This window comes from Ictidomys tridecemlineatus, chromosome 4, assembly GCF_052094955.1.
Source record: "Ictidomys tridecemlineatus isolate mIctTri1 chromosome 4, mIctTri1.hap1, whole genome shotgun sequence".
Taxonomy (NCBI): Eukaryota; Metazoa; Chordata; class Mammalia; order Rodentia; family Sciuridae; genus Ictidomys; species Ictidomys tridecemlineatus.
In genome coordinates this window covers 101461461-101480183 of record NC_135480.1, presented here as the reverse complement: position 1 = coordinate 101480183, position 18723 = coordinate 101461461, and the positions used below count along the sequence as shown (strand labels likewise).

The window sequence follows — 18723 nt, the reverse complement described above, 5'->3', positions numbered from 1 at the left end:
CTAGGTTACTAATTATTGTAACTAGCCAGCCATTATAGAAACAACTGGTTACTGGGTTTTTGTGAGTATTGCTGAATTCTCAATATTATTTTTCTCAATTGTCTGTTTTTGCCAATCACTTGTCTATTTCTTTTTTTTTTTTTTGTAGTTACTGTATTTCTGTGAAAACTTGAACAGACACTTCACATAAGGGGATACCAAGGGGCCCAGTGTGAATTCAAACCACAATCAAGTATCTTTGCATAGACACCATCATAGCTAGAAAAAAAAGCTGGTAATACTAAGCGTTGACAAGAACATGGAACAACTGGAACTCTCAAACATTGTTAAAGAGGGTAAGCAAGTATAAATATTTGGCAAAATCTACAAATGTTAAGCTTATGACTATTTTATGATTTCATGACCTAGCAATTCTACTGCAGGATGTAGCTGAGAAATGGATGCATATGGCTAGCAAAAAAACCTATACATGAATGTTCATGTATAAAAGCTAAACATCAGGAAAGCCCTAATGTCAATCACTGGTGGTGTACATTAATAAACTGTGGTCTACTCATGTACTATGATTTTAGTACAATAAGAATATATTAGCACTGAATGCAATGACCTGGATGAATTTCATAGACATAATGATGCAGGAAAGGAATTAGACATAAAAAGTATACACTGTATAATTCAATTTGTATGAAGATGAGAAATAAAATTTGAGGGATGATAGAAGTCAGCAGAATGGTTTCTACTGGAGAGATGGGGGAAATTATTGGAAGGAGCACCACGGAGCCTTCTAGAATGTTGAAAAACATCTACATCTTGTTCTAGGTGTTGACGACACGGGTGATCATGTGTGAAGGCCTCATTGAGTGGAACACTTCAAATTTGAGTGCTTTTTTGAATTTATGTCAAACCCAGTGAAACAACAGACGAGCAAAACCAAAAAAACTACCCGAGGACTCTGGTATTTCTCAGAGTGTGTCCTAGGTCTCTGTTGACACGTGTACATGAGCACAGGCACAGGCACGTCTCACGCTTGCTCACGCCACTTCACGTGTGCACTCAGCACACGCCCCTCACACCAAGGCTCATATGCAAAGCACACAAACCCCCTTTCCTGCCAGGCAAAGGTCAAGCTGTGTGTTGGGGGTGCCGTCCAGGTCCCTGCTCCCTGAACACCTCCCTCACTCTCGACGCCTCCCAGGAGCCTCTGCTCCTTCCTGCCTTCCCTGTCTGGCAGAGCGTGTGGAAGGACTCCCTGGGCTCTGTCTGGGGTCGAGGTTTCCACCCAGGGACTGGCCTGCCCTGTTGTGCTGAGATCATGGTCAGCCCCGATGGAGGCTGAAGAAGCTGCAGGTCTCTGTACATTTCTGGCCGGGAATTTTTCCAGTTCCACTTGGGAGTGGGAAGGCCTCCTCTGAGCCCTGTGTTGGTGTCCCAGATTGGATAGGTGTCAGGGAACTCCTCAGACCAGGGCTGGCAGCTTAGGGGAGAGTCTTGGTTCATCTGTGTCCTCTTCTTCCTGCTAGGTCTCAGTTGGAGTTGCCTGGATGACTTGAGGTAGGTATTACAAGGACTGGGAGGGAAAGCTCCTTCCTTCCTTCCATTCCCAGTGCAAATCTAGCCTGCTAGAGGGACATCTTGCCCATTGGTGTCACTGGGCCAGGAATGACGGACTGACTGGAAGACTGGCTGATGTAGCTGGAGTCTGCAGGGGCTGATTGGAACACAGGCTCTACTTCCTGTTAACTGTGTGCCTCAGAAAGTTTCTGAATCTTTGTGAGCCTCAGATTTACCCTCTGAAAAGTGGGGGGAAAAACACCTACCTCAGAGGGCTCCTGGGAGGATGAAATGAGTCGTGTGGTAGAAAGTGCTAGACACACATGCAGCTCCCCTCCAGTCTCCGAGCTTCTATGCTCTGGTACATGTTTTTACCACAGCACATTTCTTTTTTCTTTTTCTTTTCTTTTTTTGATGGTGGGGATTGAACCCAGGGCCTTGTGCGTGCAAGGCAAGCACTCTACCAACTGAGCTAAATCCCCATACAAAGCACATTTTTTGATGGGTGGTTACTGTTTTTTTTTTTTTTTTCTCTCTCTCTTCTTTTTTTGGTTGATTTTCTTTTTCTTTAATTTAATTTAAATCGACAAATAGTAATTCTGTTTGTCACTCTTTCCTATTGCCTTTTTAACCTTAGTGTTTGGCATTGGGCTTGTACTTAGTAATGACTCAATAAATGACTGAACCTAATGGCTGTCTAGACTCTGCACCTTAGCTGGTTCCCAGCTGCCTCGTCTCAGTCATCACCCATGCTGGATGGAGGGGACAGGTGGGAACATGTTAGGGGTGTTGGAGGAACTGCCTAGAGATTGGCATGGTTTGACAGGTGAGATGATGCATGCCTGTAATCCCAGCGATTTAGGAGGCTGAGGTAGGAGGATCACGATTTCAAGGCTAGCCTTACCAACTTAAAGACACCGTCAGCAACTTAGCAAGATTCTGCCTCAAAATAAAAAAAAAATTAGAAGTGCTGGGGAAGTTGTTCAGTAGTAGAGTGCCCTGGGTTCAACTGCAGGAGAGGGGAGGAGGCAGAGAGAGAGTTTGGCATGGATGGAGAGGGAGGTGAGGTCAGGAGAGAGGAGGAGGCTAGGGGTAGAAAGACTCCACACGTGTTTGAGAGATAAAGACAACGGGCATTGCCAATGCACTGGATGCCCTTGGGTAAGGATGTCTGCTTAGATGTCGAAGGCCAGAGGGGGACTGGTTGGTAGGATACTAAGAGCATCTGTCTAGTGGGTCCTTCCCTATCATATCTTCTTTTCCACTGAGTCACCTGGGCATACATGCCTGGATTACTTGAGGTAGGTAGTACAAGTCTTTTTTTCTTTATTGTTAATTCAGTGAACATCTGCTGTACCCTTTGATGGACCAGAAATTGTGCTAGAAGCTGAAACACAGAGGGAACAGAAAGCTTACCATCTGCACCTCCCTGGGCCTTTGCTCTTTACCGAGAGCTCAAGTGACCCAGTCCCCAACAGTGGCTAATGTTTCCAGCTGTTGTCCACTGAAGACATTACTTTCCTGTGTTCATATATGAATACATGTCCACATCATGTACAACCACAAGAACAGGAAACATTCCACATCCATTTGCAAACAATAGAGAAAGAAAAAAAAGTGAAACAAATCCAAACTGTACACTGGAATGACAGGGACTATTAATGTCTTGTTAATCATGACATCCTCAATGTCTCCTGCAAGGCACAGCATATAGTGAGTGTTGACTAAATATTTGTTGGATGAGAAAATTCATGAACCTATCTCAATTTTATGATTCAGACTCAGACCAGCCTTCAAGAAACCAACTGTGGTATAATTGCACACTAAAATATTATGTGTTAGTCAAAAGAAATGAACAACAGTGACATAAAATAGTATAGATGGCTTAGCAATTTAACACTGAGGGGAAAAATAAGCCCCCAAAGATTACAGATAGCCCAGAATCTCTTTCATAAAGAAGCAAGGTATTGATGAAAGTGGGATTTGGGATGATGAATACCTTGGCAGAGTGGGTCTAGCAAAGTTCCTGCCTTGTATATCAAAGATGTACATTCAAATATACTTTCAAGAAAAGATAGCCTCTTCAACAAATGGTGCTGGGACAACTAGAAATCCATATGTAGAAAATGAAATTTAACTCCTATCTCTTGCCCTGCACAAAACCCAACTCAAAGTAGATCAAGGAACAAGGCATTAGACCAGAGACCCTGGTCTGGCTCTCCATCATGTCAGCTTAGGAACTGACTTCCTAACAAGACTCTTAAAGTGCAAGAAGTAAAATCAAGAATCAATAAATGGATGGTATCACTAAGCAAAATCTGCTCTAGTGCCATCCATTTCCCTGCAAATTCTATGATTTTGTCATTTTTTATTGCTGCATAGCACTCCATTGTGTATAGATGCCACATTTTTTTTTATCCATTCAGATTATGCTTAGTGAAGCTAGTCAATCCCTAAAAAACAAATACCAAATGACTTCTTTGATATAATGAGAGCAACTATGAACAGAGCAAGGAGGAAGAGCAGGAAGAAAAGACTAATATTAAACAGAGTCATGAGATGGGAGGGAAAGGAAGAGTAAAGGGAAATTGCATGGAAATGAAGGGAGACCCTCATTGCTATACAAAATTACATATAAGAGGTTGTGAGGGGAATGGGAAAATAAACAAGGAGAGTAATGAATTACAGTAGATGGGGTAGAGAGAGAAGATGGGAGGGGAGGGGAGGGGGGATAGTAGGGGATAGGAAAGGTAGCAGAATACAACAATTACTAATTGGGCATTATGTAAAATTGTGGATGTGTAACCGACGTGATTCTGCAATCTGCATTTGGGGTAAAATTGGGAGTTCATAACCCACTTCAATCTAATGTATGAAATATGATATGTCAAGAGCTTTGTAATGTTGTGAACAACCAATAAAAAAATTTAAAAATAAATAAATAAATAAATGGATGGTATCAAACTAAAAAGCTTCTTCACAGCAAAGGAAATAATCAAGAATGTGGAGAGACAGCCTATAGAATGGGAGAAAATCTTTGCCACCTGCACCTCAGCTAGAGCATAAATCTCCTAAAGAAATAAAAAAACTTAACACCATAAAAAAATAACCCAATCAAGAAATGGGCAAAGGAAACAAATAGGCACTTCAGAGAAGAAGAAATATGAATGGCCCACAAATATATGAAAAAATTTTCAATATCTCTAACAATTAGAGAAATGCAAATTAAAACTACACTGAGATTCTATTTCACTCTGGTCAGAATGGCAATTACCAAGATTACAAGTAACTATAAATGTTGGTGAGGATGTGGGGGGGAAAGGTACACTCAAACATTGCTAGGGGACTTCAAATTGGTGCAACCACTATGGAAAAGCAGTATGGAGATTCTGCAGAAAACTTGGATGGAACCACCATTTGATCCAGCTATCCCTCTCCTCTGCGTATACCCAAAGGATTTAAAATCAGCATACTACAGTGACACAGCCACATCAATGTTTATAGCAGCTCAATTCACAAGAGCTAAACTATAGAACCAACCTTGAAGCCTTTCAACAGATAAATGGATAAAGAAATTGTGGTACATATGCACAATGGAATATTTCTCAACCATAAAAAATAATGACTTTACGACTTTTGCCAGTGAATGGATGGAACCGGAGACTGTCATGCTAAGTGAAATAAGCCAATCCTCCCAAACCAAAAAATCAGAATATTCTCTCTGATATGCAGATGCTAACACATAATAAGCAGGGAGGGAAGAACAGAAATTCATTGGATTAGATAAAGGGGAATGAAGGGAAGGGAAGGAGGATTGGAATAGGAAAGACAGTAGAATGAATTGGACATTACTTTCCTGTGTTCATATATGGAAATGTCCACCTCATGTATAATCACAAAAATGGGGATCTTAATTAGAATAAATTATACTTCATTTATGTATAATAATGCCAAAATACACTCTATTGTCATGTATATCTAAAAAAATAAAAATGTACATTCAGTATTTGAATTAATATGCAAGAGAGACCTACTACTACTTCAGGAGGGGATGCATGTACCAAGGAACGGGGAGGAGGGATTCCAGGACCGAATGAAAGTCATTGTCTAAGTCCTGGCCTTTGTTGGGGCTGGTGGGTTTATGGAGGCTAACTACATTGTTAAATCAGCAATACGCAAGTAGGTTAATAGTGAAAACAGAGTGCGTGGGTCAGGAGTGAGAAATGTCATGAATTGAAGGTGGTGATCTTGGCAATGCTATGCACCCAAGATTCAAAGGGAAAGTAAAAAGTCACCCCCTGCCTGTGCTGAGTGGTCAGGGGAGGTCAAACGCTTGTCCTCACAGTGCTTTCCCCTGTCTCAAGTGCAGCCTGAATCTTTCCATTTAGTGACTCATTCTTTGGCTTTTCTTGAAGCTCTTGGACAAACATCTCTGATGCAGAGAGATCAGAGATGATGGGAAAGGGAGCTGCTGAAGGCCAAGGATACCAGGGCTAATCGCCGGGGAGGTAGGAGCATTCAGGCCTGCGAGCAGTGATGGGGGACTGTCTATGTTAGAGAATTCCAGAACAGGACAGAAACAGGAACTCACAGCTAGCCCCATTTCTTTTAGCCTAGAATCAATCCTGAGCCTAGGAAAGGAGAGAATGCAGCTGAGACACGTGGGAACAAGATGAGATATGGAAATCCAGGCACCTTCCATCACTCTGGTGGGTCCCTGCCACCATGTCAGGGATGCAAAGCTGAAAAGGTCTCTAGAGACCATTCCAGACAACTCCACCTGAGGCCGGACAGGGATGTGTCTTGCCTAGACCAACTGTGCACCTTTGCTTTGCTGGAAACATCTTAGTTTATCTTTAACTTGAACTCAGCTCCAGCTCACAACTGCCCCAGCCCAGACCAAGCAACCTTGGCAGAATTCCCCTTCTGTGTAAGATGCTGTCTGGGCCAGACCTGTCCGATATTGATTCAGTCTACTGCAGGGCCCTGACTCATGGGCCTCCTCTAGCCTGTGTCTAACCTGGGGATCAGCTGGGAATCCAGCCCCTGCTGTGTGGAGCACTGCAGGAATGCTCAGGCCCTGAGGGCCCAGGAAGATCCAAGCCAGAAAAGGTGGAGGGTGAGGTGGAGATGGGACTAGGCGGGTGTTTGATGGTTGAGAACACCTGCCATCACCCGATGAGCTCAGAATCTTCCTTCTCTGCTTCTTGATTAGTCATTGGCAGAAGAAAGACATTAATCTAGGACCTAACTGTGGAGGCAGAACAATTATCTACTGCAGTTAGGTATTGTTATATAGCTTACAATATCCTTTTTTTCCCCCATAAATGCTATCTGATTTAATCCTTGGAACAACCTAGAGAAATTATCCCCATTTAACAGAAGAAGAAACCGAGGCTCATGTACCTGAGGTGGCTGCTATGGCTTCAGAGAAAGTGCATGAAAGACCCAGCCTCCTGCTGGGCTTCTGGACCCAGGAAACTGTTTCCATTTCCCTGAGGAACCCATCTGGGCAAGGGTCATTGGCTGGTGCTGGGTTCTCTTGATTCTCTACTGCCCTTCGGTGTTGTCTTGCTGCAATCGACATGCAGAGATTGCCCCCCTGCATCTCCCAGCCCTTCCTTAGTTGGAAGGCACGGTGATCTCTGCTTGGTTCCTGGGTTAGGGGAAGACAAGAGATGTCCCTCCAAGAACATATCGACAAAACAGCCTAGAGTAGGTCTGGACACCCAGAAGGGGATTTATTGATACGAGCACCCCTTCTTCCATCTCCCCTAGGCTTGCACCTTTCACCTCTGCTGCTCCTTCCCCACCCCATTATGTTTTAGATCTTGGGGAAACTTCTGGGCTTAACTCAGATCCAATGGCGACAGGGTTCTACTTTCCTTCCAACTCAGAAATGATGAGCTCAGACATCAGGTAACTCTTTTGTATGTGTGTGTGTGTGTGTGTGTGTGTGTGTGTGTGTGTGTGTGTGTGGTGGCGATTAAGTGCTGCAGAGAAGCTACAAAGAACCAGCCTGGGGAATGTGAGTTCTCTTCTCACCCCCTCTTCTGACTTGCTGTGTGGCCTTCAGCACACCTTTCAACCTCTCTGAACCTCAGGGTATGTCAGGTAATTGGGAACTTTCTTCCAGAGGTGATGAAAAAGTGTATAACCTCACAGAGAAGCCAGTGTGGCACCAGGGTAATAATGGTGAGGGAGGCCAAAGGAACAGAAGCGGGGCCAGCTCCTTTGTCTGCCTTCCTTGGCAAGCAGCCTGTCCCCCAGGGCCTTATTTCTGTCTTCCTTCTGCAATGCTGACTTTCCGTTGCCTTTCTCTGGAAAGAAGTCAGCAGGGGCAGAGCTGGAATGGCTGAGGTGTGGGTGAAGACAGACTAGCAGGAGCATGGAGAGCTGGACTTTATATACCCCAGGCTGGCCTGTGGCAGCTTCAGACTCCCATGGGTGCCAAGGCCCTGGCTTCCATGATTTCAGAGGGAAAACCTAGAGTCAGAGATGTTGCTGTTGCTAGGTGATGGGATAAGTAGATCCTTTGGGGCTCTGGCAGGTGGCAGTGAAGTTGCTGAGGCCAGTAACAAGGGGGGGAAGGCCCGAGGGAGGGGTGGGAGTATTGACTGGGTGTGCCAGGAGACCAGAGGCCGCTCGCAGTCAGCTCCAAGAGCAGGGCTCAGCCAGGCTGGGTCGGGTGCTAGGGGCTTCAGTGAGGAAGCCTCGCACTGCTCTCTGACCCCCAAACCAGCATGCCCCCAACCTCACGGTGAGCTGCTGTGTCCTCTCCACCTGCAGCTGGGGTGGGCGGTTTGATGCCTTTGCCCAGCTGGAAGCAGGATCCTGTCTCTGGGGGGCCTCAGCCATGACAGGTAAGGCGGCAGGGAGGGCTGCTACTCTGACGAGGGGAGGGGGCTTGCGGGACAAGCCCAGCTGTGATGCAGCAGCCCAGAGTGCAGGGAAGGCTTCAGAGGTGACACTCATGCTGGCTTCCGAGTGACCTCAGACCTGGGACCTCAGCTCTAGCAGGTCCCCTACAGCCCAGGCTACCACAGGCTGTCATGAAAAGTAGACACGGGAAGCAGCCTCGCGGACTCTGCCTTGGGTCTAGGCGTGCTGAGAGCTGCACACTCTCCTTCAGGTCTAACCTCAGCCTCAGCTGCTACATTAGAAACCATTTTGCCTTGTTCTAAGCTATATAGGTGCTGACCTGTTGGCAATTTGAGCTGGGCACCTCAGTCCCCATCTCAGCGTATAATGGCTCCAGGGCAGGGCCTGGGGCAGACAAGAGGTGTCAGGTGGCCTGTCATTATCCTGCTGCCAGCCTGCTGTTCAGCTCTGTCATTTAAGAATTAGCCTTTGTGTTCAGGTGTAGCTCTTAACTCCAGATAGGGCCTGGAGAGAGGGTGGCAAGGGGACTATCCCTGTTTCACAAGTGGAGAAACTGAGGCACAGTGGTTATGCTCCCCCGCCCACTGTCACATGGCAAGACATTGAGAGGGGGAGGAGTGGGACATTAGTACAGGCCCAATGGGTGGAACTGAATGCAGAATGCTTGGCCCCAGGCAGGTAACCAGTTCTTGCACACCCCTCCCAAGGGAAGCAGTCCAAGTTTTCTCCTGCCTTTCTGAATTCTCAATTGTTCTACTTTGTTGCTTTCCCTCCGTTCCTTGGTGGTGGGTCCATCGGAGTCCACCTTCCCTTCCCAGCATGGTCTGATGGGAAGGAAGGTGGCTCCACCTCGGGACACCTGAAGACAAAGCCTGGCCAGCGGTGAAGGGACTGAAGACAGCCAACAAGGGTCAGGTCACACTTAGTCTGACAAGGGCTCTTGGGGGCTGCCATTGGGAAAGGCTGATGGATCATGAAGTTTAGAGGGGTTCCTACCCTGCACCAAGAAGCTCTCATCCATGATGTGGTCTGAAGGTTATAAAAGAATCCCACAGAATTTATGCTGTTTTTGAAAAATCATACTTCCTTTTAGCTGTCCTGAATTGTCCCTTAAACTTTAAGGAGGTGGAAAGTGGTGGGGTGGGACGAGGGAGTTTGGTGGTAGAAGGTTTGACTCCTCTACTGGTGTGCTGAGCAGCCTGGGAAAGGCAAAGTGCTTTCCATCTCCTGGACCCATTTCCCCCTCTTTGCAACACAGGTGGGATACATGCGACTTCTTGAGTGTTGGATGATGGGTGAGACTCTGGAAAGTTCTTCCTGCTCTCTGACCCCCAAACCAGCATCACCCCAACCTCACTGTGAGCTGCTGTGTCCTCTTTCCTCTGTCCCATTGTCAGCTGTACCGTCTTCTCTGGTCTCCTGGCACACCCAGTGTGCCTTTTCAAGCCTGTTGGAACCTTATCTGGTCCTCTCCCAATCTCACAGAGACTTGTCTATGATTCTTCTTGGTTGGCATTTGCGTTTGAAGGTCTCAGTTGCTCTGGTCAGAAGGTGAGGTGTCCCCTGTGCCTGCTCCTTCCTGCCCCTTCTCAGTAATATCAGCCTTCTCAGAGCTAGTTGGTGAATTGTTCTGAGTCTCTGGTTTTCCATCTGTAAAGTGGGGAAGATATGATCTATTTCAGGTGGTTGGTGAGGATAAATGAAAGGTTACTCTGTCTTCTCCTGGGCATCTCCAGGTGCTGGTCTTATGGCAGGCCTGGTTTGGTGCTTGAAACAGAGGAGTTTGGTAAGTGGACATTGGTCCCCTCCATTCCAATTACTCTGGAAACTGGGGAGCAGAACTGCAGCTGATGTCAGGGAGGGTCTGCACTGGGGCTGTGCAAGGGCAGGAACGAGCAGCCTCCTTTGTTCTCAGTGCTTCGATGATAACTAAAATCTGACTCCTCGCTCACTTTCCTGGGAACTCTGAACTCATGATCCTATAAATAGTGCTTCAGTGGGGCTTCTGTGACTTCTCTGCATTAATACTTTGCGGTTTCCCAACCTGGTGTTCCTCTCCCACTTTACTGCCCACTCATGGAACTCTGTGAGCACTTTGTGAAGCTGCTCTTTGCTGGGATGCCATTTGCTAGAAGACGGGGTGTTAACAAGGAATGGCACACAGGCCCTGGAATCCTGCCTCCTGGGCCTGAATCCCACTTCACAGGCCTGAGGCCTTCGGCAAGTTATTTAGCCACTGAGAGCCTCAATTTTATATGTGTATGAGAAAGAGATAGATTCAATAATGAGCCCCAAATATGCATAGCATATAACATTGCCTGGTGCAGAGAACAAGTACAGTAACTGCTAGTTACAATAATAGTAGTATTTTATTCATTCAGTGAGGCACTTTTTGGTGGGGCTGGAGACACAGCAGTGAAAAGGAGGCAAAGTTCTTCTGCCCATGGAGCAGCTATTCTATTATTGTTTTTAATAATTAATAACAATATTGAAATGGAACTTGGTAAGTGCTTGATATAGTAGATATTCCAAAGGCCTTTCATTATTAATGGGAATGAGCCGAGTAGAGGCCTGACATGTATGTGACAGGACGTGGACTGATGGTAGCTATTCTGAGGATTTCATAGGCCAAGGGGCTGACAGCAGGAGGGACAGCTATGGACTAGGTGTATTAGGGAAAGTGATCAGGGCAGTTAGGGGACCCAAAGTGATGTCATGTGACCTCTGTGGACATTCTAAAGAGAGGGCAAAGGGGCAAAGGGCAAGGGAAGGACAGGACCAACAGGGTCCCTGAAGATGTGATGACCCTCTCCAGAAAGAGGCGCAAGTGTTTCTGGGGGGGGGGAATGAGGGGGTTTCAGGAGGCTCTTTCTCTTGGCAAAGAGAAAATTGTTAAAACAACCAGAGCTTTCTAGAAAAGGAAGGCCGGTGGAGAAGCTGGACGGTGAAGGCAGCAGGCCCAGCTCTAGCGCCCTGGGGGATCACTCGGAGCCCCAGGGGGTCCCCAGGGGAGGGAGGCGGGGCCGGAGTGGGCGGGGCCTCTCCTAGGCGTCCTCTCGTCCTCTCGCGTGTTTTCCACGTGGGGTTCTGCGTGAGATTGCGGTGGCCTCTGAGGTCAGAATCATCACTTGGAGGATCTTTAAGATTCTTCCCTGAGGCCTATGACTGGGAAGACCTTGCTGCTAGCCTAACTTCTCGTGTCTCCTCCCCCAGATAAAACTAGTCCTAGGTCTCATTCCCGTCCACTTTTCTCCGTGGTCTCCTGGGAACTTGGTGGTTTTTCCCCCCGAGCAGCTCTGGGGAGGAAACTCTAGTCTTCTTGAAAGTCCAAGTTATTTATGCTCACAGGCTTCCTTTTGCCATGTGTTTGCTTCCTTCTTTGTGACCTTTTTCTGTCATCACTGGTAGATTAGCAAGGGATGGAGAAGATGGTAGATTGCTAGGAGGTTAGTGAGGGATGGAGTCTCCTTGCAGAAGCCACCTCTTTGCTCCGTCCCGTCGTCAGCTGTACCCGTCGTCAGCTGTACCATTTTCTTTTAGGGCACACTGTGCCACAGGCTCTTGTCAGCTTCCAGGCGGGACAGTGGGGCACCTGCGTCTGCCTTCTCCTGGGCAACTCCAGGTGCTGGTCTTATAGGGCCTCATCCTGGGGAAGGAGGAGAGAACTCCCAAGTTTAGAGTCCCAGCTCTGTCTCTTCTGGGCAGAACCACCCTTTTTCAAGTCACATGGCCACTTTGTGCCTCCATTTCCTCATCTGTAGAATGAAGATTTCAATGTCCCAGAGAGCTGGTGTCACACTGAAAGGGAGATATTGGATGTAAGGTGCCTCTCCCACCACAAAATCCTGAGCTCGCTGCATTAGGTTGGAGAAGAGCTGCTGCTGCTGTTGCTAGTATTTTCTGTGAGACCACCAGGGGCTCCTACCTCAGAAGCTGGCAGGATCCATCTCACTGGGGACTGGAGACATGATCATGTTGTCACGGTGGGAGTGGGCTGAAGGTAAGGGCTGACGTCAGCTCCTTTTAATCCTTGTTGTCATCTGTGAGTGAACAAGTGAACTGCTCTGGGGTTGGGGAAGCAGTTTAACCTGTCCCCGTTCCATCTACAGAGCATCAGAACTGAGGGTCTACGTTTTGCATTCTCATCTTTGAATCTTCCACAGAGTCTTGCCAATCCCTAGTCCATAGGAAGTGCTCAGGGGTCCCATGCTCAATGAATGAATGAACACATGCATGCATATTTATAGTGGAGGAAATTGAGACCCCAGGAAGTGCCCAAAGCATCAGTCATCTCAGCCCCACCAGCGAGCCAAGCTCAGCTAGACCAATGTGTGGCAGGCTACTTTTGAGACCAAAGATACTGCTGTCAGAGGCCATGTCAATCTCTCACCCTCTTCCTTGAGTGTTCCTTTCATCTGCCACCTGTGAATTTTTGCTGCATGCGAGTTACCCTAGGAAGCCGGAAGCTGCTCTAGGAGCTGGGTGTAGGGCTGGGGGTCTTGCAGCTGTGCCTCGTTTACCAATTTCTGTGCTGCAATCATGATGGTTAGTCAGAGTGGTAAACTGGCAGGTAGAGTCCGACACGTCTCAGGGGGATTGCTACATTGGCTCGGTGCAATTCTCCTTTTTCCTTGTCACTGGGGTTTCTAGGCAGGCTCAGGCCTGTCCCTCCCTAACCCTCAGCCCTGGTTTTCTGGGATGGAAAGTCTTTGGTTTCACCTCTGGTAGGACTGGGAGTGTTTGTGATTGGACTTGGTGAGCTTGCTTTCAGTATCTTATAGATCAAAAGCTGGTTGAGGGGACTTGGTCTTGGGTCATTTGTCATTCATTCATTCACTCACACACATTTACCAAGTGACTCTTCCAAGCCAGATCTGTGCTAAAGACATGGGACTAAAAGACATAGATCCTGCCTGCAAGAAGCTCATGGTCTGGAGGTAACAGGTTTCTAGAACGTGGTAGATGAGTGCATGATAGGTTGGGGATCACTGTTTAGAGAATCAGTGGAAACTCCGTGTTCCACTGAGGCTGGTTTTCTCTGGGCAAGACAGAAGACCAAGAAGAGAACAGGTGCCTGGGAATCTGAGCCCCATGAAGGTTTTCAGACCTGCTCTCCTGGTTGGCTCTGGGGCTTTGGGAAGCTTGTCCAGAGTTCCAGAGCCCTGTTTGTAGTCCATTTTTCTCATCTCTTCCCACTGTGAAGCTTCCTCTCCCGCCCCTCCTCATTTCCCACATGGCTCCCTTCCCCCTTCCCCAGCTCCTACTCTCAGCCTTCTCTGGTCCCCATGAGGCCGCACCCTGGTTTAGTTTCTCAGCTCCTTATCTTGCATCACAGTACACATCTCAGTTGTTGAATAAACATGGGTTGTGTGATTATGTGATTAGTGTCTGTCCCTCCCCACTTGCCACCCCCCTAGACCCGGAGCTCCCTGAGAGAAGGACCCAAGTCTGCTTGTTCTCACCCGCCGGTACATCTCTAGAGCCTGGCGCAGATGGGCACATCACTGCCCTTGTGTGCAAGGGGTGAGGAATGCTGGACATCGGTTGTCCTGCCGGGTGGGGAAAACTGCCTGGGCCAAGTTCTGGAGGTGGCTCTGTTTAGCAGCTACTGGGGTCCTTCCCCTCCCAGCCCTGCTGAGCTCTAGGGCACAGTGAGGATCCTAAACCCAAGTTTGCCGTAGGGGCCCCAGTGCCCACCACATGGGGAGAGACCCCTCTATTCCCTAGGCACTTTTTCCAGCCACAGCATACTGCCGCTTGTCTCCCCACACTGCCACTGTGTCTTGCTGGCTGCATGCAGTTCCCTCTGTCTGAAACACCCTTCCTGCTTTGCCTGACTGGAGGGAGCTGGTTCATCTTTAAAGGTTCAATGCAAATATTTTGTCTTCTTGAACAACTTCCTGGCCACCCTGGAGGGAATCTGCCTTCTCAGCTACCAGATCACTTCTGGAATATACTTGTCACACTTTTTTTTTTTTTTTTAGAGGACCTTTAGGGTAGGACCTAGACCTTGTCCCCTGCCCCTATTAAGAAGCTGACCAATGGCCAGTGAAATAGAACCAGTCACAGTGACAGTAGGCCCCCCTCACCTGGGTAGAGAGATGACCAGGACAGCAAGCAGGAGGGAAACCTCTCTTCTCTCTTTCTAGGATCTTTCATTGTCCATCTCTCAGGGTGCCATCTCAGAGCCCAGGATGGCTCACCAAGGCTATGGGCTCTGCCTTGGTCTGCATGGGCCCTGCACAGGCTCCCTGGACCCCACTGCCAGTGGGCTGACCTGCCATCTTGCCATATCCCTTGAGTCCCAGCCAAATCCCTTTGCACTAGACCGGCAAGGAAAGGAGGCAGTGGGGAGGGTGGAGAGGGACCCCAGAGCAGCTAGGCCCCAGGTGTTCATACCTTTAGCTGAGGCTGATGGAGTGTCTGGGGTGTCCTGGGCAGTGATGAGTTAAAGCCAGTCATGGGTCCCTGACTTCCTCCCCGTCCTCAGTGGCAGAGTGAAGATGAAGGGACCCATCCCCTTGGGCCAGATACCAAACTCTGACCTCTGCCCAGGGCTGGTCCCCAGCTCCAGCTCTCTGGGCATGCCCATTAAATAGGCCCAAGGCAGTGCTGTTGGTAAGAGGAAACTCCACGCAGGACTCTGACCCTCTGTGCCAGGGAGGGGCCTATGGATAAGGGAGGAGGCAGGGAGGGCTGAGCCTGACCCCAAGTTACCCCAACCTCTCCCAGTGCTGGGAGCTGTGATTATCCTGGCTTCATTAGTGGGAAAGAACAGGGTTATTAGGCTCAGGTGGGTTAGTGGGCAGCTCAAGGCCACAAGATCTCTCTACCCTACCCAGGAGGGGCTGGCCATCCTGCTGCCTTGCATTCTGGGCTCCAGTTCTGACCCCAGGAGGGCCCACCTGCCCTCCTTCTCTCATATAGCAACACCCAGCTTCTATCCTGGGTGGCAAAGGGTCAGGGCTAGATGTGGCAACTAGCTGTCATTTCCTGGAATAGATGCCTCTGTCGTCACAGGACATGCATGTGTGTAGGGTTCCCTGGTTTGCAGAGCCTATTTCACGTAGACGAGCCTATTCAGTCTCTCCACTCGCCCCCTGTATGTTTGGGGCGATCATGGATCATATCATTTCCATTTTACAGGGGGAGAACACAAGTCTCAGAAAGGTTGAAGTCTCTAGACAGCACAGCTAATAAGGGAGATGATTCTGCAGTGCTTTCTCCTGTGACCTGCCCCAGAAACTACTCTCTTGTCTGCTCCTCTCTCAAGAGGTACCCCAGGTTTCCTCAGTGCCACCCAGTAGCAGCAGAAGCTGCCACCAGAAGGCAGAACTGCTCCTCTCTCTGATTCCCCAGACATGGTGCTTCTGCATTCAGGTTGAGCTTCTGGGCAACCTCCTCAGATGGGACAGCAGGGCTCTGTACCAGCATCGAGCAGATAAGCCCCTCTTTCTGCTAAGAAAGCTAGAAACTCGCTAGGAACTAGCAGTTTGCCAGACTTTTCATTAGCGGGTCATGGAAGGGCTTGGGCAGGGAGTCAGGAGAAGGTCCCTTGAAGGCCCAGCAGGTGACACCCCTCTCCCTTGGACAGCCCCTTCCCTTCCTTTCCCTTTTCTTTCCTTATTTTGGTTGCTGGGCAATTGCAGCTTGGCCAGATACTATCTCTTCCCCTTCCTGGTCCTCATTGTGCTTGAAAAATGGAGTTGATTCTGTATGCCCCAAGACAGTGAAGATTCTCTAGGTACTCGGTGGAGGAAAGGAGAGGAGAATTTCAAGAGAGAATAAGCAGAAGATCTCCCCAAGCTTCCTAGATTGTTTTGGGGGCATCTCTGCATTCTTTTTTAAAAAAATTTTTTTTTAGTTGTACATGAACTCAATGCCTTTATTTGTTTTTATGTGGTGCTAGGATCGAACTCAGTGCCTCCCACTTGTGAGGCAAGTGCTCTACCACTGAGCTACAACTCTAGCCTGCATTATTTCCTTTAAAAAGAAAACCCAGAGAGTGGCAGAGGGTCACCGTGGCATCAAAGCATTCCCCAGCCTTGAAAAAAAATAATGCTAACCTCTAGCTGTCAGCCCAGGAGACACTGTACAAACTGGCAGGCAGGATCTGGGGCGGGATGGCACAACAGCTTCTTTGATGGGTTGATCCAAGGACAGTTGGAAATGGGGGCAGAGGGGTGGGCAGGTGAGTACCAGACATGTAAGGTGCTAGGTTTGGGGGTAATTTAGATGTGACTTTTTTTTTAAACCTGGAATGTGTTATAAAATTCTTGGCTGATGACCCTTCAAGCTGCCTGAAGGGCTCTTTATAGGAAGCACTGGCCTCCCCCAGTCTCAGGGGCTCATGGGCTCACACTCACCATGATGGCTCTGTGATCCTCCTGTTTTTCCTGTGGTCCGTGGAGCTGCGATGGGCAGGAGAACAGCCTTTCCAACCGGTCCTGGCTGGTCAGCAGGTCAGAAGCCCCTGATCAGCACTGGCTGGCAGAGGCCTCGGTGCAGGGCTGGCCTTGGCCCCTTATTGCCAGCATCCTCTCCCCTCAGCGCGTTGGCCGGCCACCTCCTACTGCCGTACTCCAGGAGTGATTTGGGGACTGTGGGGCTGGTTGATTAAAACAACCCTACGGGTGAAGTTGCCAAACTGGAATGATTATGTATCTTGTAACCTGACACCCGTCTTAGGGGCTGGAACAACACCTGAAGTCATTCAAGGGCCCTTCGGCCTCAGAACAGGTGACACACCTAACATGTTACAAAAGCCTTCTCCCACCTGAATGGTTCCACCCAGCAGGGTGTTGACGAAGATTCTCTCTCTCCCAGTTGTGTGGCTTCTCACTGTGTGGGTGCTTTCGTTTGGGCATGAGGGAAGTTGTTGGAGGAGTCCGGGGTTGGGATGATGGATTTTGCTGATCCATAGAATGGGATTGTTGCCATGTGTGCAGCGACAGGATTCGAAAGTTCCTTAAAAGGAGGGGGTTTCTTACCTTTTGAAGATGACCCAGAAGTGAAGCTGGCTGGCCCAGGGCTGATAGGCAGCACTTGTCCTTTGCAAGTGCCTCACTGCTTATTAAATTTACTTTTTTTTTTTTTTGCAAATCGCTCTTGGTGCTACCCTGCCACATCCTGATGGTCAGGGGATGTGCAAGGTGAAACCTTGGAATCACAAACCACAGAGCCTGAAGGGACTTGGGGGTTTGTTCACTTGTATTCTTCCATTCTGTGAGTGATAAAACTAAATCCCAGGGAAGTGAAGTCAATTATCTGAAGTCACACAGTAGGTTAATTTGTGATTTGGATTAAATCCAAATCTTCCATTTCTCAGTCTTTTCATCCATCTATCTATCTATCTATCTATCTATCTATCTATCTATCTATCTATCTTTAGTCCTGGGGATTGAACCCAAGGGTGCTCTACCCCTGAGCTATATCCCCCCGTTCTTTTTAGTTTTCATTTTGAGAAAGGATCTCCCTAAGTTGTTGAGGCTGGCCTTGAACTTGTGATCCTCCTACCTCAGCCTCCTGAATAGCTGAGATTCCAAGTTAGACAAAAATTGTATTGGCCTTTCCAGTGATAAATGTGCTTTTATGTGTCATCTCTTTAATTCTCACAATCACCTCATTAAGAGTTATTTTGCACTGTTTGACAGTTGAGGGGACCATGTCTTCTGACAGAGTTGGGGCTGAAGCCTGAGTCCCTTCCCACTGCCAGCCATGTAAATAGACTAAATGTAACACAAGGGTTAGAAGCCCTGAGCATGTGGTCCAGGGTGGTATGGCCCATGGCAGACCCCAGTGATGCCTAGAATCCCACATGGATGGAACTGACTGTGGCCCCATCTTGGCTGATCAGGGCCGGTGCCCTTGGGCTTGAACTGAGGCTGGCCTGGGCGGCCTCTTGAGCCCAGTGGCCCCTTGCCCTTCCCCACCCCAGGGCAGTGGCCTGTAGAGTTGGAAGTTTGGGGCAGAGTTGAGAACCTTTGGTGTCAGAACACATGACTTCAGGGAACAGGGCTGTGAAGCTTTGTGCAGGCCCCTCCCTTTTAAGGAAGACTTCACAGTTGGGTGGGGAGAGGCCTGGCCTCCCTTGCCCGGGCTCCTCTAGGTGCCAGGATAAGCACTGAGAGCCCAGCTTTCCATTTCCTCACCTGGTGCTCAGGGGAAGCAGGAAAGAGGGAGCTGCCTGGGCAGGAGGCTGCTGGGCGGGGCTAGCTGGAGGGTGATTACTCAGCCCTCCCTCTAGCTCTGGCCCCAACTCTTAGTGGAAAGGCCAGAGAAAGAAACACG

At 48.5% G+C, this 18723-nt stretch overlaps 1 protein-coding gene across 2 annotated transcripts in view; it reads right to left on the bottom strand.

The window, feature by feature from the left end:
- Positions 1–17034, bottom strand: part of Tmprss4 (transmembrane serine protease 4) — a 35648-nt gene extending 18614 nt beyond the window's left edge. The window contains exon 1 of one of the 2 annotated variants that reach the window (XM_021728532.3): positions 16800–17034. In XM_021728532.3, coding sequence (XP_021584207.2) covers positions 16800–16802 — 3 coding nt within the window. In that variant the 5' untranslated portion in view covers positions 16803–17034. Of the gene's footprint in view, positions 1–14832; positions 15052–16799 lie in introns of those variants that run through there. The other variant, XM_078047073.1, reaches the window with a different exon arrangement.
- Between the last annotated feature and the right edge of the window lie 1689 nt (positions 17035–18723).